This window comes from Pantherophis guttatus, chromosome 7 (assembly GCF_059756535.1).
Source record: "Pantherophis guttatus breed Tessera chromosome 7, ASM5975653v1, whole genome shotgun sequence".
NCBI classification, from domain to species: domain Eukaryota; kingdom Metazoa; phylum Chordata; class Lepidosauria; order Squamata; family Colubridae; genus Pantherophis; species Pantherophis guttatus.
In genome coordinates this window covers 17225747-17250337 of record NC_142069.1, presented here as the reverse complement: position 1 = coordinate 17250337, position 24591 = coordinate 17225747, and the positions used below count along the sequence as shown (strand labels likewise).

At 39.7% G+C, this 24591-nt stretch overlaps 1 protein-coding gene across 1 annotated transcript in view; it reads left to right on the top strand.

Annotated features, from left to right (window-relative positions):
- Positions 1-18945, top strand: part of B4GALNT3 (beta-1,4-N-acetyl-galactosaminyltransferase 3) — a 91680-nt gene extending 72735 nt beyond the window's left edge. The window contains exons 12-20 of the mRNA XM_087873692.1: positions 192-292; positions 1858-1916; positions 5437-6310; positions 8856-9151; positions 11079-11232; positions 12696-12768; positions 15262-15415; positions 16040-16166; positions 18355-18945. Coding sequence (XP_087729818.1) covers positions 192-292; positions 1858-1916; positions 5437-6310; positions 8856-9151; positions 11079-11232; positions 12696-12768; positions 15262-15415; positions 16040-16166; positions 18355-18460 — 1944 coding nt within the window. The 3' untranslated portion in view covers positions 18461-18945. The remainder of the gene's footprint in view (positions 1-191; positions 293-1857; positions 1917-5436; positions 6311-8855; positions 9152-11078; positions 11233-12695; positions 12769-15261; positions 15416-16039; positions 16167-18354) is intronic.
- Positions 18946-24591: the final 5646 nt, after the last annotated feature.

Genomic DNA, 24591 nt, shown 5'->3' with positions numbered 1-24591 from the left:
GATACATTATGACTCAAACAATAAATGCTTGTTATCATAGGTTCAAAAAAAGGAATATATTTCAACTCAAATACATCACAGGCAATATATGTGGACGTAAGCTAAAATAAACATACAGTTTTGGGAATAACGGGATTGTTTGTCCTTCACTCAACAAAATACTCTGCTGAATTCTCTTTGGGTGTTTCCAGGTACGACTGTCCTTTGTGTATCCCAATGACTACACCCGGCTGACACACATGGAGTCATTTAACAAATGCATCTACCAGGAAAGTGAGTTGTCTCTAAACAGGTAAATAAACTCCTGTCATAACTTTTTTTATGGCTGCTAAAATATTTTTCAATCACTGGAATTTTCCTTAAGGCTAATGGGAGAATATAATAGAATAGAATGGAATGGAATGGAATGGAAGGGAAGGGAAGGGAAGGGAAGGGAAGGGAAGGGAAGGGAAGGGAATAGAATAGAATAGAATAGAATAGAATAGAATAGAATAGAATAGAATAGAATAGAATAGAATAGAATAGAATAGAATCTTCACAGAAAAACGGTGAAGACCTGGCTTTTCCGGCAGGCCTGGGGCCATTGATCTCGCTCTTGCGATCTCGCTCTTGCGATCCGGCGAGATCCGGCCATGAATGGTGTGAATGAGTTTTAATGTTTTTAATGTGTTTAATTTTTAAATATTTTTTATAATGATTTTAAATGCATTGTGAGTCTTCGGAGAGGGGCGGCATATATAAATTGAATAAATAAATAAATAATAAATAATCTTTATTGTCACTTTAAATGTATATTAATCGGCATACATTAAAATGAAATTTTGTTGCATTCAGCTCTCAAAAGATAACCATTATGCATATACCCACATAAGCCAATGACTGATAAGAGAATGACTGATAGTGTATTAAATCTAAAAGCAGATTGAAAAGACTTATGCACCATTAAAATTTTGGGTTTTTTTTACTGCATCATCTAATTTTTGATGCTTATGAAATATTTATCTCAGGCAGGGACAAACTCAGAAGGAGTGCCACCAATTCTACCCACAAATCCCTGACAAATGGATTCTCACTATTTTAAATCAGAAAAAAATTTTTTAACAGTGCATAAGTCTTTTCAATTCTCGGACATCAGAAAACAAAAGGCAAAAGAATACAACTGCTTGTCTGAAGCTTGAAAGTGGCACATTTTGGGAAAATTGTCATCAATCGATTCTCTTGGTTGCATAAAATAGTTCCCAGAAGCTGAAGAATTACAAGTAGTCCTCTTCTTATGACCAGTCACATAATGACTATTGAAAGTTACAATTTGTCTGGAAAAAAAACATTTACAACATGGTTCTGAAGTGTCTAAATTGCACCTCCCCCCACCGGGTCATGTGACCACACTTCAGGTGCCCAACAATGTGGTTGTATTTATGGCCATTGGCAGCGTCCCATGGTCCTGTAACTGTGTTTTATGATGGTTTTGCCAAAATAGTTCCATAGCAGACTATGAGTTAACAACTGCAATGTTTGTTTAATCTGCTGCAGTCTGGTTGTCTCAAAAAATTAAAAATTAAAATTGAGTTGGTTGCCTGATCCATTTCGTAACCATCATGGCATATAACCATAATGGGCAGGCACTATTACGGTCATATGCAGGGGTGGGTTCTACCTACCTTTACCACTGGTTCGCAATGGGGCCGCTCGCGCGCTCTTCTGCACATGCGCAGAAGCGTTCTGATGACGTCGGGTCGGTGGGCGGAGCCTCCTGCCGGTTTTACTACCGGTTCTATAGGCAACCCACCACTGGTCATATGTCAAGGAGGGGATATTGAATGCTGGCCATGTGAAGTAATTGGCATAATCTTGCAGGTTTGGATTTTCTAAATACATGCAAATGGATCCACCAGAAGACAGATCAAAAAAAGAAGGTATGTATCTTTATGTCAAATGTGGAAGTTTGCTTTATCTTTCTCCCTCTTGTGCTTTAAGGCTGATTATTGATTTAAAAAATGCATTAGCATTTAGCATTAGATTAAATCTAATTATCTAGTCTAGCATTGTGTTTGATTCTTTATCTCTGGCATCCACCAAGAATAAATTACTAATTTGGACAAGATGTTTGGATCTTCTTTGTTCAAAATACAAAAAAATACATCAAATACAAAAGTTGAGAATGCCTTCACTTTTTCCCTTGTAAACAGCAACCGAGGCAGAATTTATACTGTGGAAGTATCTTATTTCTGGATGAAATGAGCAAAGTGGCCACTCTTACAGAAGCTGTATTTTAGGGTTGTTGTTGTTTTTAATTTAAACACTAATGCTTAAAAATAAAAGTGAAATATACTGAGATTTAAATTGAAAGAGTAGGATGGAAAAATGATATAAAACAGATAATTATATTACAGTTAAAATGTGTGGGATCGATACCAACTAGATAAGCGTTTGAGACTCGGTGGAAATACGTTGGAAATTAATTAGAAGTGGTGGAAATCAGCTAAACAAATAGGAGGAGTGCTGGAGGGAATTATGCTGGACACCAGCCAAACAATGAAGGGAGATTAGAGGAGATTATGCTGGAAATCAGCCAAACAATGGAGGGAGTTAAGGAGGAGATTACGCTGGAAATCAGCCCATAAAATGCTGGAAACAGCCAAACAAATAGGAGGAGAGTTGGAGGAGACTATGCTGGAAATCAGCCAAACAATGGAGGGAGTTAAGGAGGAGATTATGCTGGAAATCAGCCCACAAAATGCTGGAAACAGCCAAACAAATAGGAGGAGAGTTGGAGGAGATTGAGGAACTATTCTGAAATTAACTAAATAGTTGGTGTTTTGGAGGGGATCAAGTTGAGAATTAATCAAATAGAATAAGCTGGAAGATAGTTCAATATTAGAGGGAGATATAGTGGAAAATATATTAGAAATTGGAATAAATAAAATATGCCTTTGTGAAAAATCTGTGTAATATGTAAACTGGGAGGAAAAAAAACTAAGGTAAACTGATTTGAGGATAAGGGTCAAAGGATTAAAATTAGACAAATGTTGTTTTATAAAATATAATAAAAATGGAGTGGTATTGAATTGAAATTAAGAATAAATGGTGATAAAATTTTAAGGTAAACACTTAATAAGAGGTTAGAATATTGTAAAAATTATTTTGATATGACTTGTATAAGATATAAGGTAAAGAAGACTAAAGGTATGTTTAGAATTGTTATGCAGATGTAAAAATGAGTGAAAGTGAACTTGAAACTAATTTTGGATAGATATAACGGATTTATATAGATGAAAATGTTAAATTTGAGTTAAAATTGGTTTTTTTTAAGTTTTGAATTTCTTTTTTATCTTCTTTTCTTTTTTGTTTATTTATAAAAGATGTAATGGAAATTGTGAATTGAGCTTGTGAAAGGAATGTAAGCGTGGTAACCATCTATGACCGGGTCGAGATTTTTGCTCTTGAAAGTTATGTTTTATGTTTAAATTTGGAAAAAATAAATAAAAAATATTTACAAAAAAACAAAATAAAATAAAAGTGAAATCCCATCAAAGATTGGGTGAAATCAAATATATTATATGGTTTTAGCACAACTAGTTTGTAAATGAAAATTAGGGTATCGTTTTTCTGAACTGTATAACATTTTCTGGATGGAGAGACATTATGGTTTTAAGGGACTTCCTTCCTGAGAATAGTTGCTGAAGCCAGAATAAAAATATATATCTGAATTAGTTTCATTTACTTATACTGTATGTATAGCAAAACTTTAAATGCTATTGATATGAGTACAGGCAAGTGAGTCATCATATGACTGGACCCAATTCTATGACCATTTTTACCATGGTCATTAAACCATCGTGAATCATGCAGTCATTAAGTGAATTTAGTTTCCTCAATTGACTTTGCTTGTCAGAAATTGGCTGGGAAAGTCACAAATTGCAATTTTGTACTGCAAGATGCTGCAACTATAATGAATGAAAGTCAGTTGCCAAGCACTCAAATTGGGGGATTGTTGCAGTGGTCGTAACTTTAAGAATGGTCCATAAATCACTTTTTATCAGCTTGTCATATCTTTAAGCTGTCTTTAAATCATCATTCATCGATCCCATAATCCCTTGCGGGGTGGAGTCTGGGCAACTGAATGGAGCTAGCGGAGTGTTTTAATGGCCGGATATCCTTCCTGTCGCCAATGCGGAGTTTTGTTCAGCAGAAATATTCTCGGTGTGCCCAGAGAGAGAAATATCTGCCTCTACCTAGGATCGAGGGATGTGGTGGCTCAGAGGCTAAGACACTGAGCTTGTTGATCGAAAGGTCAGCAGTTCAGCAGTTTGAATCCCTAGTGCCACGTAATGGGGTGAGCTCCCGTTACTTGTCTTAGCTCTGCCAACCTAGCAGTTCGAAAGCACATAAAAAGTGCAAGTAGAAAAATAGGGACCACCTTTAGTGGGAAAGTAACAGTGTTCCATGCGCCTTTGGCATTTAGTCATGCTGACCACATGACCATGGAGTCGTCTTTGGACAGCGCTGGCTCTTTGGCTTTGAAACGGAGATGAGCACCGCCCCCTAGAGTTGGGAACGACCAGCACATATGTACAAGGGAAACCTTTACCTTACCTAGGATCGAACTGACAGCCTTCTGATTGGGAGGTGAGAGCTCCACCTCTAGGCCACCGCACCACTCCTGTAAACTGTCTTTAAATGAACAGTCATAAATCAAGGATTACCTGCATGCTATATAGAGAGTATATAGATAGGTGGGGAAGTTCCCTGGAGGCTTTTGTAGATTACCTTCAGCACCTTTAATGTAGATACTTGGGACGCATTATCTCTAGTCAAATGAGAAACACAGGGTTCTTTTTGCAGCACTTCAGTTTTGTACTCAATACAACAATAGCTCTCTCCTACTTTCTACAACACTCTTCGAAAAGTTTTATGCATCTCTTAGCTTAAGAAACAATAACTCTTTCAACTGAATTGAAGCAAGAAAGTGAGCAACGAAGGTTAACTTTGTTGCTTAGTCAAAACTTGGAGACAAAATAACAAGACACAAGATGTGTAATTTTATTATTTCTTTTTAAATAACATGTTATTGGTGAAACCTAACTACTAGAAGATACAATGAAGTACAACCCAAAATAGGTGAGTGCTAGTAGAACCAGAAGAGAATATACAAACTAGCAATGAAATGAGAGACATTTGAAGAATCTAAAAACATATTCATGAAGTGTTAAGTTAGAGCTAGCTCAATGGTTAAACATATTATTAAATTTAGCCTTGTAGGCCATCTGTTCCTCCTAGGTTTTGGTACAATTTGTTATTTCAGTACGATGATATTTATGTAATATACTTAGAGGTTTTATCTTCAATGATTTAAGTGCCTTAGAGTACTGAATATAGATAAGAGCAAGAAAAAAATGGATATTTGGTAACTATAATTTCTTTCATCTTATGTAGAGGACAGTTTTGGTGAACCTCAATATGGAGATCCAGCAGAGATAAAGACCAAAAAAGACCATGGGGCAGCTGATCACCACGGCAATGATTTTGCCAATTCCGTTCAGAAACATCGGACTATCTTGTCAGTTACCGAAAAAAGGCAGAAGACAGACGAGAAGAAAGATAAAACCAAAGCAGAAAGTTATTCTACACCAAAGACCTCCCATCTGATATTCAGTGCAAACCTTCCCGATCAGGACAGGAATGTCCACAGATCAACAACCAAAAGGAAAGTAGGAGGCAAGGATTTGCAGTCTGACAAAAAACCCAAGGGGACTAAGGAACGTGGGAATTCGACAAGAGAAGCCAGTCAAGCTCAGTTAGGCTTCAATGCAACCAGAAACCAAAAAGTGTTATTGGATACCATCAAAACTGGAAGGGACCCCCAAAAAGTTGAAGAGGAAACTGGCAAGGGAACTCCCCGAGAACAGCCTATGCATGAGGACCAATGGCTTAATCAAGTAGACTCCTACATAGCCCAACATAAAGCCGCTGATGCCGCTAATGTCATTATTGGCACGAGGGATTTAGATTCCAAGCAGCAAGTCAGGACTGATTCTTCCCACCAAGCAACCCGAAAGGAAGAGCATGTTACAGTAGTGGAAGAAGAAGAAGAAGATGAAGATGACGTATTTGTTCCTTCTCCTCTTCTCTATGACCCAGTAGTGAATTGGAAGCAGACTTTCAAGGCCAGCAATGTAGACTTCCAAGTTTTACGGTCAGACTGGATTGATTTGAAGTGTAACACTTCCGGGAACCTGCTCTTAAAGGAGAAGGAAGCCTTAATGGTTGTTCAAGTATTCCTTAAAAAACTGAACCAGACGACCAAAGGGTAAGATGGAAGGGAACTTGCAGCCACTCTGATCTTTACAGATTGAGAACTGTAGTATGCAACATGAAATGGGATTTCATTATGCACTATAGAAGCCTAAATAAGTAGTTAGGAGTAACTCTGGATCTCAGTGTGATGATGTTTTATTAAAGTCTTAGGAAGTAAGGCATGTAGAGTAAGAGGGCTTTACTTTTGTTTCTACTGTTCAGACATTTCTAGTTGGCAGACCAAGATAAGATAAGATAACCTTTATTGTCATTTTTTACTGTAAGCACACTGGCCCCCATGAAAAATGAAATTCTGAACAGCTTGTATTCTATATGTACAAGCTATTCAGCTCTCATCAGCTAGCCATACCCTTACTTGGATTCAAACTTGGGCTGCCTGCATATTAAGCAATTGTATTAACCTCTGAGCCACAAGTTCTCCTCCCTTTATCAGCTTGAGCCAGGGGAGAGATTAAGTGTTTTTCTGTCGAAGTCCCTGGTCTACCCCAATATGGGAGGGAGCATACTGATCTCTCCCATAGTGATTGGAGCTGAAAGGCAAAAGGGAAGCAGTATGCTCCCTCCCATATTGGGGTAGACCAGGGGCTTCAACAGAAAAACACTTAATATATATACATACATACATACACACACACACACATATACATATGCATAAACACACACACACATATATATATACACATACACATATATATATACATACATACATATACATATACATTGAGAGATTTACCCAAATGAAAATCTCAAATCGTGTAGCCAAATCTCACTGCTAAGCAGACAAGGCAGCGATATGCAGCTGGAACAAGGTTGCTGATCTTGGATGCAAAGCCTTACTAGTGGTCAGTCCTAGGTACCCAATAAGATATACCTCCAGTTAAACAGGGTTCTCACAAGCATGCAGTTTTACCACAACCAGGGAGATGATGTACACAGGTAGTCATTGACTTACGACCACAATTTGAGCCAAAATTTCTGTTGCTAAATTTCTTTTCTCGCCACAGTTGTTAAGTGAATCGCTGCAGCTGGTAAATGAATAAGTGAGACTGGTTTCCCCATTGACTTTGCTTATCAGAAGGTATCACCAAAGCAGTTCACTTGACCACTGGACACTACAAACATCATAAATATGAATCAATTGCCAAGCATCTGAATTTTGATCATGAGGCCATGGGGATGTAGCAGTGGTCATAAAAACCGTGAAAAACAGTCACATGTTTTTGTTCAGTGACATTGTAAGATAGAATGGTCACTAAATGAACCATTGTAAGTTGAGGACTACCTGTATATGCTAAATGTATTAAATGTGGTTTAAAAACCACTGTCAGCCTCCCCAGGTAGACCAGTCAGAAAGCATGGCCATATGAGCTAATTATTGTAAGTCTACATTAACAGAAATCTTGCAAGTCTGAAAGAACAGATCTCCTGCCATCTCTTTACAGCCTGAGAAGCTAGAGAGGGTCCTTTCTGGTCTGCTTTCTCCACCCAGTTTGCAACTGAAGGCTATGCCCTCTCTTATTTGACTGTTCCCTCAGCAACTTTCCTTTTCCCTTTCTCCCAAGGTCCTCCTCACAGATCATTGCAATTGTTCTGCTGACAAATGAAGTGTTCTAAGAGAATAACGTAAACAGCTGCACTTCTTTCAGGATTTAGGTCTGTGCAATCAGCCGAGGCATTAAAATTGCCTTATCCCTTTTCTTCTTTAATCCACATAAGCAAAAGGACATGAATAATTTGCTTACATGGATTAGTCAAATAATAGTCGAATATTAGTCAATATTAGCAAAGGTGGGATTCACTTACCTTCCCTACCGGTTCATATATGTGAGCGCTCGCGCATTACATCCGGGTGGGTGGGCGGAGCCTCCTGCCATCTCCACTACCGGTTCGCCCGAATCGGACAGAAACGGCTGAATCCCACCTCTGAATATTAGTCAATATTGTCTAATAGTCAATAGACAATAGTCGAATCATGGGATGCTGAATGCCAAAGCAAATTAAAAGTTATAGCAAATGCCCCATTTTAACAAACCCAGTGCATGTTTTTACCTGCTGCATGATGATATTCCCTAAAGTGGGTAGAAAACAACAATACCGTGTTTCCCCGAAAATAAGACCCTGTCTTTTATTTTTTTGATCCCCGAAATAAGCACTTGGCTTTATTTTCAGAGAGGTCTTATTATTTTGGGGCGCGTGGAGGAAACCAGAGGAAATGGCGGGGACCAGCTAAGCATGTGTTTAAATATTTTTGGGGAGGGCTTATTTTCAGGGGGGGGTATTTTAGTGGATGCGCTCAAAAGCCCGATTGGACTTATTATCAGGGGATGTCTTATTTTAGGGGAAACAGGGTAGCTATTTAGAAAAGATAATATAATGAGGGTCTTAAGGATATCTGAAAGATCTTTAGCAGTCCAAACTGAACTAAATCAAGCAGAAAATACATGGAAGATCTTTGCTGAGCATCAGGGCAGTGGAGCTATGCTTGGTGGGCTCCAGCCCTAACCCCAAAATCTAAACTAGAGTGCTCCCATTTCCAGGCGGTTCCAGTTAGAGCGCATCTTGAATGTGGAGAAGCGTCAAGACTACCTAAGGGGCAGCCGTTACTTTCTGGAGCTGGAACTGTTGGAGCAGGGAGAACGCCGAGTCCGTTTCTCAGAATATGTCTACGCACGTGGCTGGCAAGGAGTCAGCAGCAGAGAGGAGGAAGCCAATATGAAGGAGTTGGCGCGGGGCAACCAACGTCACCTGATGACCAGCAAGGATGAGCTTGTGCTCTGCTGGCCGTTAAACTTCTTATGGAACCACCGTGCGGTTGTCCACTTTATAGTTCCCGGTAATGGGACAGAATTGATATCTTTTAAGCGAACGGAATGGTGTGTGTATTGCTAGAATAACAATAGACTTGGAGGTCCTCCCTTTAACCAGGAGGAATTATATTTATGGAATAATTGATGCTCGGTGACTCAGACAGCACCAAGGATCCCACAGTTCAACCCTGAGCTACAGATATCCTCTTCTATTAGAATTAGATTTAATTAGCTGTTCAAAATAAGAGAATGAAAGGCCTCTGCCACAATTTGTTCCTAGATTTAAGTCATCAGGATTTATGTTAGATTTACATTCGGCAACTCCAGTTACTCTTGTAAATGCTGCTCTCTCTTTCCTGTTTTTTCAAAGTTATACATCTCGTACTCAGAATTCTCTTTCAAATGATATAGGGCAAATATTAATAGCACTTAGACTTATATACCGCTTCATAGTGCTTTTACAACCCTGTCTAAGAGGTTTACAGAATCAGCCTATTGCCCCCAACAGTCTGGGTCCTCATTACCCATCTCGGAAGGATGGAAGGCTGAGTCAACCTTGAGCCTAGTGAGATCCGAACTCCTGGAGTGAGCAGTGAATTAACTCTGCAATACTGTATTTTAACCACTGCGCCACCATGGCTCTTTAAACTTTAAATATTAGTACTGAGCCATCCTAATATTTGGATACTTGGTATCTGACTATTTGTCGCACTAAAAATATGCAGAAAATACATTTAAAACTTGATAACAGACGACCTCACATCGCACCCCGAAGAACTTTGAAAATATTTTTTTCAGTTTTGGCCAGATTACAATATCACCCAGACCTCTGAGGGGGAGGCAATTCCAGAGGCTGACCCACTGACTGAAAAGCAACATTTCCAAGGCAATGCATTTTGCACCAACCAAAATTTCCAGGTGGCCTTTAAAGCATCCCATGTAAGGTCTGATGCTTTAGCCCAAGGTTGTCAAACTTGATTTCATTGAGGGCTGCATCAGAGTTGTGTTTGAATTCAGGGGGCCGGGATGGGCGTGGCCAGCTTGACGTCACTCGTGTTGGGGGCGGCTGTGGTGGCTCGAATGCTCTGCCAGTGAAAACGGGCTCCCGAGCTCCGTTTTCACCTGCGACAGCACCCTGCAACCTTCTGCCAGCAAAAATGGAGCTCGGGAGGGCTGCCCTCCCGAGCTCCATTTTCGCTGGCAGAGGCACCATGGGCCGGTCCTTTGCTGTTTCCAGGGCAGCCCCATGGGCCAGAACTAAGCACCCCGTGGGCTGGATCCGGCCCCCAGGCCTTTAATGAAAATGTGAGGCAGTGTCAGATTTTTTTTAAAGTCTCAAGTGAGGTCACAACTGGCACATTAGCTGATGTTGAGCATAGCCCCACTGGACCATGATTCCCACCTACTGATTTAACAGGAGCTGCAAGTACTGTGTTATACATACAAGTAGTCCTTGAATTAGGACCACGATTGAGCCCAAAATTTCTGCTGCTTAGCGAGACTGTTGTTTAATGAGTTTTGTCCCATTTTACGACTTTTCTTGCCATCGTTGTTAACTGAATCATTGCAGTTGTTGAATTAGCAACACACTTGTAAAGTGAATCTGGCTTCCCCCATTGACTTTTCTGGTCAGAAGATCACAAAAGGGGACCATGTGACTTTGGGACACTGCAACCGTCATAAATACAGTTGCCAAGTGTCTGAATTTTGATCTCATGACTGTGGAGATCCTGCAACCATCGTAAGTGTTAAAAATGGTCATAAGTCTCTTCTTTTGCTACCACTGTAACTTCAAGTGATCACCAAACGATAGGTTGTAAATCAAGGACTATGTGTATAAAATATTTAATCTGGCACTAAGCCTTGTGCCTAATCTTGTATTTGGGGCAGCTCGGTCCAATCTTAATGCTGATCTTGCTTTGATTCCCTTCTTTTCCTTCTTCTCTCGATCAGTGAAAAATCAGGCCCGCTGGGTGAAACAGTTCATTCTTGACATGGAAGAGCTCTTTAGGATTACTAAGGACCCCTATTTCAATGTCATCATCGTAGACTACAGCAGTGATGACATGGATGTAGAAAAAGCTCTGAAACAGTCCACCTTGCGTAGGTAAGGATCTATTTCCTTCAGGAAACATATTTTCAAATAGAAACCGAAGTCACCCTATAGCAAACCTATAAAGAGTTGATGCTGTAATGACATTTATTAGTGAAAGAAGTTCCACTGACTTCTAAGGCTATGAATTTCTCTTTTATCACCCATTTCCATTCTGGAGCACTGGATTAGTTCACTAGCCAGTTTGGAGTTTCTTGTTGAATTCAAAATAAGGACACCCTCAATTCTAGATTTATGCATGATTAACTCAGCATTTAGAATCATCTCCCAAAATTTATTTATTTACTATTTATTACATGTATTTATATGCCGCCATTCTCCCGAAGGACTCAGGGCGGCGAACACAAGTTAAGAAACAAGTACAATAAAATCATAATTTAATCCAAATAATTAATTAGTAGTAAATAATAAAGCCCGGAATCAGTCTCAGCCTATTTGTTTGAAAAGCCAAGTCACCCAAAAATGATCGAGTATTTCTTGAGAATGCCAAATCTTGAAACATGTTTAGTCTTACATGAGTTTTTACAAGATCAGAGAGATGTTCAGTGAAATCCCACCATATCTATTAGGAGTTTAGGCTTAACCATGTTATAAATTGTTGATGATTGAAAGAAAAAACAAACACTTACCTTTCTCCTAAAGTCTTCATCTGAGTCATCCAGTTAATTCTACCTATAATTGACTCCTTTCACTTGTAAAAGTTCACTTGCTGTATTTACTCACAGTGAAGTCAGTGGTGGGATCCTGCCGGTTTATATACCAGTTTGGCGATTGCGCGCTTCGCAGTTTTACGAAAACTTACCTTCTGCATTATTGCTGGGGAGTAACACAGCTGAGGCGTGGCAATCCACTCTGCCGTGCAAATCAGCTGAGAAGATATAGGTCAGTAAAGCGCAGGGCGGACGTCTGATCGTCGGAGCAAACCAGTTCACTCCCAGCTGATAGTTGGAGTTACCGGTTCTCCCAAACCGGTCCAAACCGGTAGAATCCCACCCCTGAGTGAGGTGCAGCAAATTTACCTTGCCAGTACTACGTCCTCTTGCTTGTAGGAATGACAAGTCACAACCAGTGGTGGGTTGCCCCCAGTTTGGACCGGTTCGCAAGAACCGGTAGTCAAACTGGCGGAAGGCCCTGCCCACCGCCCCGGATGTTGTCATCAGCAATCTGCACATGCGCAGAAGCTTCTGCGCATGTGCAGAAGCAAGGCACGCTCACAAGCGAACGGAGTGCACCCACGCGATCCCATTGTGAACAGGTGGTAAAGCTAAGTAGAACCCACCCCTGGTCACAAACTCTACTTTCAGATTTTTAATTTTATGGATGGAAGACTCAAATTAAGAAACAGTTTTATTTTAAAACAGACGGTGATTTATAACAGATTTGAGAAAGGATTGCAAGAACTTGCACAGCTCACTCTGTCACGATTATAACTTCCATTTTCTCTCACTTCTCTCCAGCTACCAATATTTGCGATTGTCTGGGAATTTTGAGAGGTCTAAAGGTCTGCAGGCTGGCATAGACAAAGTCAAGGTGAGTGGTAAGAGTTTTGTAATGTAGAGTGTTATATGGCTACAACTATAAGGAAAAGGCATTTAAAGATAATCACCTTAGCACAATGATTTCCAAATAAGATGACTCAGCTATATTGGCACCTCTGCTTCACAAGCTACATTAACTGTTAGTTTGCTTCCAAACTAACACTTATCACGCATTACTTATAAAGCTCAATCGGGCACATGCCAGGTTATCTGAGGGACTATCTCCCATAGTTTCTGCCTGGCTGGTACACATTGGCACAACTGGTGTTCTTTAGGTCTCTTTGATGAAACAGTGCTATTTATAGGATCCCAGGAAGCACATCTTCTCTGTCACTGATCTCCCACTGAAAACCATGTGGCTACCACCTTATTGGTATTCCATCAAGCTCTGAAGCTCTGGAGGTTCTCCCAAGCTTTGGGTTTAAGATGGATGGAGTCCCTTGTTTCTCTGGCTATGTTTTTGTATAAAACGGTGAGATCCTATTAGAACTGTGTTTTGTTCTTTTTTTATATATATATATTATTAACATATATAAAAAGAAATTAACATACATAACATATATAACATACATGAATCATAATATATAATATATAGCAATATACAGAATACAAACAAACAACAAGTGCTCCCCCACCCCTCGGGATCATGCTTGCTTCCAGAATCTTAAAGTTTCTTCTGGCGGTGGTATCCCTCTTCCTCCAGAAAACACATATGTTAGGAACTGTTTCCAAATCCCATTAAAATCGTTTACCTTCATTATACCCCTCCTTACTTTAATATTGCAGGTCAATTTATCATTTATGGCAATATCCCGTACCTCCTTATACCATTCTTCCAAATTATAAACACCTTATATCTTCCAATTCCTGTGTTTTGTTCTGTATTGTATTTTTATTGTTTATCACATTTTGAGCTTCCCAGAATCAGTTGGGAGTCAGATGGCTCATGAATTGAATAAAATCAAATGAATAGATAGTTCTTTTAAAAAAGATGATGTTTAGTCTAGAGACAATCAGTTATTCAGAAGAAGATTGGAAAATAGGGGAAAATACCTTTTCTAAGGAAAGGAGAAAAGGCAATGGACAAGCTAGAGAAAAATTAACCTAAACAATTAATTATTAAACTTTTCAATGTTAACATTGAAAATTGCAATATTTCAGCTATTAAGAAAAAAAAGGAAAGAATTTTTGTTTCCTACAAGCTCAAAATAATTTCTGCATTTTCAAAAGATACTTGTCCTGTGGTGGGATTTTGTACATATGGGAAGACTTGACAGATTTACATTTCTAAACTGGAACAAAACCAATAGAAAAGAATATTCTCTTCAGCAGTCAGAGTAGAAATAGAGGAGAAGCCCATGGCCTAATTGGAAGAGATGATTCTGCAAAGTGGCAGCCTCACCGGCCTCCCTAAAGGTTGATTTAGATTTGTCCACAACTGCACATAGGCGTCAACGCATACCTACACTGCAAAAGGGTTGATAGGTAAGCATCAGTTGCAAATAGTTGAAAACAGGCCGATCCACACATCTCTCAAATCCCAATCTGCACACGTCCTGCATGCTAATTGGTTGATCCTACTTCCTCTTGGTGCTTTGCAGTTTGAGTGTCCCTTGGCCAGAACATTAACATTCACAGAAATATGAATGCAACAGCTATGCAACCATCTCTGAACGATGGTTCAGTGATGTGCAGTGATGGAGAAGTCTAACCCAGCCTTCAGACCAGGGGTGAAATGCTCCCAGTTCGGACCAGATTGCCCGATCCAGTAGTGATGGAGGCGGGTGGTTTGGAGAACCAGTAGCAAAAATCTCTGCCCCCCCCCCATGCCCAGCTGAGCCGTGCAATCATCAGAGGCTTTTTTTTTTTTAAAGCATTTTTTCTACAACCCCTTCGGCTGAAAAAATGCCTTTAAAAGTAAAAAAAAAAAAAGCGTCTGATGATCGCGCGGCTCAGCTGGGATCGTCAGAGGCTTTTAAAAGCATTTTTTCTACAACCTCTTTGGCTGAAGAGGTTGTAAAAAAAATGCTTTTAAAAGCCTCTGACGATCCCAGCTGAGTTGCCTGATCGTCAGAGGCTTTTAAAAGCATTTTTTTTTACAACCTCTTCGGCCGAAGAGGTTGTAGAAAAAAATGCTTTTAAAAGTTAAAAAAAAAAAAAAGTTGGCCATGCCTACCCAGTCACATTACCCCCCCACCATCACCAAGCCACGCCCACGGAACCGGTAGTAACAAATTTTACATTTCACCACTGCTTCAGACTCTTCCTTCATACAGCATTGGATATTTTGTTGTGTTTCGTTGGATCCCTTTGATCTGGCTTCAGCCTGCCTCAGCAGCAGGCTGATGACAAGAGGATGGTACCCGGATTTGTCTTCTATAAAAGTTAAGGGGCCACCCTTAGGTCTGGGGCAAAAGAGTCTGTGGAGACAAGCCCAATAACTTAGGAAGTAGCGAAATTAACAGCTCTATATCTTTGCCTACAGGATTCCCACAGCATCATTTTTCTTTGTGATTTGCACATCCATTTCCCAGCAGGGTTCATTGACTCTGTTCGGAAGCACTGCGTGGAAGGGAAAATGGCCTTTGCACCCATAGTTATGAGATTGTCGTGTGGTGCAACTTCACAACAGCCAGATGGTAAGGGGTTGGTTATGGGCAAATGACAGTTCAATAGCAGATAATATTTTGTGTAGTGTTTTTTTAAAAAATAATTTAATCATAGCTAATTTCTCTATACTTGTGGAATAACTGCTTTCTTCAGATAATGGGGAATGTTTTATTCTGCTTACTTTAACTGAGTATGGCTTTACCTTCACCAGTAAGAGAGCCAGTTTGGTCTAATGGTGAAGGCACCAGGTTAGAAAGCATGAGATCGTGATTTTGGTCCTGCCTTAGGCATGAAAGCCAACTGAGTGACCTTAGGTCAGGGGTCCCCAAACTTGGCAGCTTTAAGACTTGTGGACTTCAACCAGTGGTAGGTTTCAAAATATTTTGCTACTGTGGAAAAACACCAAGGGATAAAATTTCAGTGAAAGAGCAATTGCATCTCATTAGGATTTTATGTCTTCAATTTTAGATCTGTTCCCATTGCTTGCTATAGTGTTAGATTTCCTTGCTGATGCTGCTAGCCCTCGGAGTTTGAAGTTTGCAAGCCAATTAAATCTTCTTCATGCCTATGCATATAGATGTCATGGATGGTCTGGGGACTTTATTTTTGAAAAAAAAATATGGCTGATAACGATTAGGATTTTTCTTTTACAGGTTACTGGGAAGTTAATGGTTTTGGTCTCCTGGGCATATATAAATCTGATTTGGCTCGTATCGGCGGAATGAACACGGAAGAGTTCCATGACAAATGGGGAGGAGAGGACTGGGAACTCTTGGACAGGTCAGTAAGAATTTGGTAGCTATCTTTGAAAATAGTCCAGCCAATGGCCATTCCCAAGAGAGGAATTGTATCTAGGTAGTACCTGACTTATAACCAGAATTGAGATTAGTATTTCTGATGTTAAGTGAGTCACACCAAATTTTATGAACTTTGTGCCATGGTTGTTGTTATGGCCCACCAGCAGCCAGTGGATCAGGCAGCAGATTCGGACAATGAGGAGGTTGGGGAGGAACATGGGCCAGTCCTGGAGTCTGGGGAAGGCTCTGATGAAGGCTCTGTGTTGGAGGCAGAGAGGGGGCCAAAGTGATATGTCAGTTATCAGCTGCCTTTGGAGTCAGACATCAGTGAGGCAGACGAACAGCTGGAGCCTGTTCCCAGTGTGTGCATGCACAGAGTTGCCAGACGAAGGGGACAGCTAAAGACTTGGGAGTAAGGCAGTGGTGGGTTCCTCCTGGTTCGGCCCGGTTCTGCCAAGCCGGTAGCGGTGACGATATGATGTCACCGAACCGGTTCCCCGTAGCCCTTGGAGCTGATTTTAACAATTTTTCATACAACCTTGCTTAGAATGCTTTCTTGCATTTTAAAATGTATATTAATTCTAAGAAGCAAAAAGCAAAGAATCTCCAACTTTTAAAAGAGAAGGAGGAGCAAGGATAACTTACCTATTTTGTTATCACATGATAGAACTCAGTTGTGTGTCACTGAGAGGAACATTCTTAAGGCAGTAGGCCCTGGCATAAGAATCTGAGACAACTCAGGATGAGAGGCATTTGGCCAAGGCAAAGTTGCCTCATATTTTAGCATCAAAGCAAAGACAGAGTGGCTGTTAAATGTGTTTTATACAGTGGTGGGTTTCTACTGGTTCACCCCGGTTCGGGCGAATCAGTAGTGGCAGACTTCATCACAGACACTCTGCGCATGCACAGAAGGGCCACGCGCAGTCACAGTTCCGAACCAGTAGCGAAGATAAGTGGAACCCAGTACTGGTTTTATAGGCGAGATCATTGTGGCTGGACTCACATGTAAAGCAAACACTATAAATCATTGTTTGCCATCCAAAGTAGCTATGTTTAAACCCAAAACAAACAAATCACATAACAGTTTACAGTGTAACTGTTAGCACCCAAGATCTATACAGGCAGTCCTCAATGTATAAACTAATTTTTAGCGACTATTCAAGGTTAAAATAGCACTGGAAAAAGTCACAATGAATCCTCGCTCTTACAACCATTGTAATATCCCCATGGTCATGTGATCAGAATTGAGGCACTTGCCAATAGGCATGTATTTATAAATAATATCATAAATATTTATAATAATTTATAAGCATCCCCGGCTCATGTGATCACCATTTTATGACCTTTTGACAAGCAAAGTGAATGGGAGAGGCTGGGTTGGCTTAACGACCACATGATTCCCTTAACAACAATGGCAAAAAATGTCATCAAATCAAGCACGATTCATGTAACAACTGCCTTGCTTGGAAATTCAAATTCTGGTCCCAATTGTGATTCAAGGTGTTAGTCATCACCTTTAAGGTGCTCCATGGCTTAGGACCTGGGTACCTACGAGACCATCTTTTGCCACCAATAGCCTCCCACCGACCAGTTCGTTCTGACAGGGAGGGACTACTCAGGGTACCGTCAGTCAAATTATGCTGACTGGCGACTCCCAGGGGGAGGGCCTTCTCTGTGAGGGCTCCAACCCTTTGGAATGAACTGCCCCCTTAGATACGAAATATCCCTGACCTCCGTGCTTTCCGCCGTGCCCTCAAAACCCTGATGTTCCAACAGGCGGGGCTAAACATATGAACATGTGAATGTTTTTAAAATGTTATCTAATTTTAGGTTCTATTTAATTGGGCCAAACTATGTTATAATAATAATTTTAATTAGCAATTTTATGATGTTTGTGTATCTATATTTTTCTTGACTGTACACCGCCTTGAGTCCTACAGGAGAAAGGCGGTATAGAAATATAATAAATAAATAAATAAATAAATAAATAAATAAATAAATAAATAAATAAATAAATACTAAGTTGAGGACTAACTGTAAACAGTAGGTCAGAAATGATGCCGATTGTATTCTTACGTCATTGCGCATCATCCAAAATCACTTGTCAGGAGATGGGATGCTATATAAATTTGATAAATCAATATTGAAATTTCCTCCACCTTCTCTTACAGGGTATTTCAGGCAGGCCTGGAGGTAGACCGACTTTATATCAGGAATTTCCTCCACCACTACCATTCCAGGAGGGGCATGTGGAATCGACGTGTGGTGAATATCTGACACATCTTTCCACTTCTGAATCTCATTTTGCATTTTGTCTGGACACATCGCTAAGAAGACACTCCTTCTATTTTCCACGGCGATCACAGCACAAATTTTGATGCTGAAGCAAAGCAAACAAACAAACAAAAAAGACAAAATGGGGAGTTTTTCATTTAACCGCTGGAAAGAACTAGCAAGAGAATGATCCTGTTTTCCACAATCTTCTGTCCAAATAGTTGATTTTCAGAGTGTGAAAAACGTTCTCACCAGCAAATCACAGTCTTTGCTCACTGAAGAGTCTCTTTATGGTGCCTTCTTTGTATGGATTTTTTTAAAAAAAAAACAGAGTGCTTTCAATTCATTCATAGCAAAACTTTTAAAAAAGCAATGGTGTTGAAAAACAAATGGATCAATAAATGATTAACAGAGGCTTCCATGATGTTTAAAATCCTGAAGGATCTACAATGTTTGAAGGACAAATTGTCTATCACCAAAAAACAAAATAATATTGTGAATGACTACGAACAGAAAGGTGCCAGAATTGAAATGCCTTACATAGCGTGTTACAAGAGGATTATACCCTCTTTTTAAAGACAATGGTCTCTTTTTTTGAGGAAATTTAACAATCAAAAAACAAAAAATTAAAATTGATGCCTTTGGATTAAAGTCAATCAATTCTTTGATCTTTGCATAGAATGCAAGATATATTAAGGAATTTCTCTTCATACTTTATTTTTTCTTTTTCTTTTTTTGTATTCTTATATTCTACTCAGGACTACAAAAAAACATCTATTTTTTTGTCCCAATCAACAGGTTATTTGGTGGACTGATAATCAAACTGCATCTGAAATCTTGCTGGGATCTGAAATTATTTTTGGCAGACACATGGGTTAATCATGATAATCATAGGTGTGATACTGCAAATAGGAATATGACTCTGAAACTGCCTGCTCTTCCTTGAATTCCCTCTGTTAATACTTAGGAGATTGACTGACACTTCAGTCCCAGACATCAGTACTAAGAAGCAAGATCCATAGACTTCAATGGCTTTAATATACTTTTTTTTTTAATTTATTGTGCATTCTTACTATTTTTAGTTGATTTCAGTTTTTTTATTTTAATGTATTATAAAGCATTCTAAGAGAATTTTTTTTTTGAAGGGCAAGATACTATTGTTTGTAAAATTATTTAATAAGTTATACCTTGGGATTGAGTTTTCAAACAGAAAAGTGGTTTGCATCCATGTAAGAAAAGGAAGCCAGTCAGTCAATTTCCTGATGGCAAATTTTATATGAGGCTGAATGTGGAGTCCCTATCTGAAAAGTTTATGATCACCTTAGATCAGTGTTTTTCAATCTTAGTGACTTTAAGAGGTGTGGACTTCAACTCCCAAAATTCACCAATCAGCATAATGGATAGGGAATTTTGGGAGTTGAAGTCCACACATCTTAAAGTTCTGAAGCGTGAGAAACACTGCCTTAGATTAAGAGCACAACGTCCTAACTGAGGAGTATATGCATCAGGGGTGGTTCTACTTACCTTTACTACCGGTTCGCAACGGGAAGCTTCTGTGCATGCGCAGATCGCCGATGATGACATCCGGGATGGTTGGCAGGGCCTCCCGCTGGTTTTACTACCGGTTCTTGCAAACCAGTCCGAACCGGGGGTAACCCATCATTGATATGCATGCGTGTGCATCAGAGGCGGGTTTCAACAGGTTCTGATCAGTTCCGGAGAACCGGTAGCAGAAATTTTGAGTAGTTCGGAGAACCGGTAAATACCATCTCTGACTGGCCCCACTCCCATCTATTCTCTGCCTCCCAAGTCCCAGCTGATCAGGAGGAAATGGAGATTTTGCAGTAACCTTCCCCTGGATTGGGGAGGGAATGAAGATTTTACAGTATCCTTCCACTGCCATGCCCACCAAGCCATGCCCACCAAGCTTCACCCACAGAACCGGTAGTAAAAAAAATTGAAACCCACCACTGGTGTGCATATGTATATAAATGTGTAAATGCACATACATAAATCAAACAATGACAATTAATTTCATAGAGTCCCACAAATGGCCGCCTTAACTTTACAGCAATGATCACAATAATCAAGACAAGCAGCCTGATTCAACAGAGCCTTTTACAAAGGAAACGGAGTCTATCCTGTTTTAATTCAAGTGTGAATGTGAATAGAAACTATGTCACTGTTTCTCAACCTTGGCAGCTTGAAGAAGTGCGGACTTCAACTCCCAGAATTCCCCAGCCAGCAATGCTGGCTGGGGAATTTTGGGAGTTGAAGTCCACACATCTTCAGATTGCCACGGTTGAGAAACATTAATGTGAGCCTAAAGCCAAAAAAAAAAAAAACCTTGCCTTTTTAAGAAACCAAGCTCTTAACAGTCTTCAAGCTAAAGTCAGCCCACATAGTCAATTCCATCAATCATCAGGAAATTGTAGATTTTGATTCTTTCCAACTCAGTGGGTAAGTCTTTGCAAACCTTATGTCCTCTGTCTTAGTCTAAGAAGACGGCTATCTGCTGCTCCCTGTTAGCCTGCGGTATGAGCCCTCGCTTCAAAAACTAGGGAATTAAAGGAGAAAATGAATCTGCTCATATTATTTCTCCAGAAGAAATCCCACATCTCCTTCCCCTCGACAAGTTCTTATGGAGGATTTTGTTCCGAGTCCTTTTCATCTGGCCATATTAGGGAGGGATTCTCAGGTTGTCTTTATTGCAAAATATTAATGTTTGCAATTTTGTTATCCCAGCGATTTTTATTAACTTGTTCACGTCGGTTTTGTTGTTACTGTGTACTGGGTTTTTTTTTTTCCATTCGGGCATGAAGTTGAGGGTTTTGTCTTCACTATCAGTTTGTTTCGGAAAGGAGGAAAGGGAAACTGCTACCTTGAAGAAACAAATAATATCACTGGATAGTTTGTTCAGATACAAACAGATATGCTGTCTCATGATTTAGGGATGTCATCCTGGGGGGAAAAAAAATTTCCCCCTCCAGAATCCTTGATTAAATTACGTGGGTGAACATCTGCTTATGAAATATGAAATGCTTGTGTCCAGTTTAGCTTCTGGTGACTTCAGGGACAAGTCCACCTAGGAACGTATGGGCAAAGAAATGAAAATTATTTTCCTTTGCCCTCTTCTGGGGTGCTTTTTCCCCCCCCAATTTCCTAGCCCAGGGCCCTGATATTTCCTCGTGGTAACTCGTCCAAGTACCCCAGATTTTCTGGAGCAGAGGTCTCCAACCTTGGCAACTGACTGAGGAGGTCTAGGAGTTGAAGTCCACAAATCTTAAAGTTGCCAAGGTTGGAGACCTCTGGTCTGGAGGGAAGCAAATAATGTCAAAATGGCCATGCAACAAGGCGGTTGAAGACTTGCCCTTCTAAATGTCATACGATGTGCTTTCGATCATCTGGTCATTTGCTCCTGCCAGCTAGACGCAGTCAACAAGGGCCTCCTAGCAATTTTTTTTTTAAATTTGATTTATATGCCGCCCTTCTCCGGAGACTCAGGGCGGCTTACAATGCGTTAAGCAATTATTAAACTTCTTAAATTGTTGTTGTTTTTTTTTAATCTGTGTTTGATGTAAGATCCTAACTTCTTCAATCACTGGAATTGATAATTGAGAAGACAACCATCCCAACTAAAAGACATTCATACAGATTTGTTGATTTTTCTATACCTGGGAGAAATAGTCCCAGCTGCTTTTCTGGGACTAGCAAGTGTTCTGCTTAAATCAAACCTGATTATCTGTCTCCATGGAATGCAAAAGTGCCTGTTCTCAGGAAATACCCCATAAGTACAAGGAAAGAGTTATTTGGGAATCTGTATCCTGGCTGTACGAAGCAGGAAAAGATGTACGATTATTGTTTAGCTGTACTGTACTCTGGAAAAGATTTATGTCCTGATTAGGGAAATCGAAGAAAGCTTTAACTTTTGCCACAAGGAAATAAGCTTCACACTTCCAAGAGATATAACACAACTTCGTTTTTGCTTTTAGCTTTCATCAAGGAGTCTTGATAGTGATTTATAAAGAACAAGACATTTTTGATAATGTATGAATTATGTAGCATTCTTTCCTAATTGACTCAAAGAAGTATTGTGCAGAGGAACGAAAAAAAAGCACCAACTCTCAGAAAGTTTGCCAGTTATGTCCCTTGGTTTTTAGAACTTTATGAGTACCTCTTAAGAAGGACCACAATTAGGATATTTAATTCTTCTGGGCATTAAGGCGAGTTGCAAATACTGTATCACAACAGCAGCATTTAGGAATTAGATGTTTAAACACTCCAAGATAGAGTCTGGATTGAATAATGAAGCTGCTGTGAATAATTTGATTGTGGTGGGATAGAAATGATTGATAAATAAATGCAATAACCACATCACTATTTCAAACCTGAGCATCATTGCTGGGTAAAAATAGTGTGCGAAGGAAAGATCGTAAAGGCATAAAGTTAACACTTCCTCGTGTTGCTTGGATAGATACAGGAATTAAGCCATTGAGGTTTTTCTCCCAGAAAAGAGAGACTTAGTTTATGGCAATATGTATAGCAAAATAACTATGTAAAAAACTAACAAATTCAAGGGCAGGAGTGTCAAACTCGCAGCGTCAGGTTGTCGTCGCTTGACATATCGTGACTTTTCCCCCCTTTTCTAAAACGGGTAGGCGTGGCCAGTGTGTGACGCATTCGGCTCGGGGGCCGCATGTTTGACACCCCTGCTCAAAGATGTCCACCAAGTCTGACCCATAATTCAACTTGGACTTTAAAAAAAAAGAATTATTGTTTAACAATACATCAACAAAGATTTCTCCAATACAGCCTTCCTCTGTCTGCTGCCCACCAGCTCTATTAGACGTCCTTTGTGATAATCCCAAAGAGCACAGTAGAGGAAGGAATGAAGATTGAATTTTGCTATCACATCAGTAGAGAGAGACAAGAATGTGACTCTTAATCTATTTCTGAATAGACTTATTGTTCTGCTGTGATTTCTTTTTCGAGCCTACCTTCTCCTTTTACATGAATATCTAAGGTGTGGTTTGGGTTTTTAAATTCTGCATCTCTGAAATGTGTGCCTTAAATGTGACTTAACTTTTTCTTTCAAGAAAGAATGAATCCTGATTAGTTTATAAATACAGGTTTCTCCATGAAAATTTTATATCGTCCGTGATTGGATTAGTTTGTCCTTTTGAAACAAATAATTCTGTTCCGTTTATAAATACAGATTTCTCAATGAAAAATGTATGGTTGTGTTTGATTGTCCTTAGTTTGTCCTCCTGAAACAGCTCGCCTTGTTCCTCTTTCAATGATAACACATACAGTATAATGAAGTTATACTTTAATATATACTTTATTAAATAAATATAAAACAAGTAATTATGGAATATAAGATAATATCCCAGGTCTAAGTCCTACAGCAACATTGTCAAGTGCAGAAAATATTTCAAGAAACATTGTTCTGGGTTCAACTCCAGGTGCTGTATCTCCATTTTAGAGAAGGGATGGACAACTCGTAAACCAACTCTCGTTGTTATTGAGTGCAACTTCCAGGTATTGAATCATCTCGGCTGGTGGCAGGAATAATTTGAACAGTGACTTCTGTATGTTGTGACTATGTTCACACAATAGGCTATGCTATGGTTTGTTTAATTGTGTGTTATTAACTGACAATTGGCTAGATTCAGAAAGCACACAGCAAAGTTATAAAATCTGTCTTATCAACTATATGGGCATCACAAAACACTGCTCAAGAAATGTTTCATGCATCATCTAATTATGGTACTCAGCGGGTTGAAACCTTGAGTTGAAACCTGCTTCGTTCATTTGGAAAATGGTGTCTAACCATCCAACTACTGTCTTTCTTGAGAAAAAGGCCAAATAGATGGAAATACCATGAAGGACTGCCCAGAGACGACTCCTTTCAAGCAGCAGGATTCAATTTTCCAATTTTAATTTTTTATAATACCCAGTGCAACCCTACATCAGGGACACTGGGAAGTTAAATAGAAACAAGCTGTGGGGAGCAGCTTTATAATGTCAAGAGCCCTTGATAAAGGAACCAGCTGAAGCAGCGGCATAAATACAGAAAGCCAATGCAATCGTAGATTTCGAGAGGTTGTTTTCCCTTAAATGTATCTGATGAT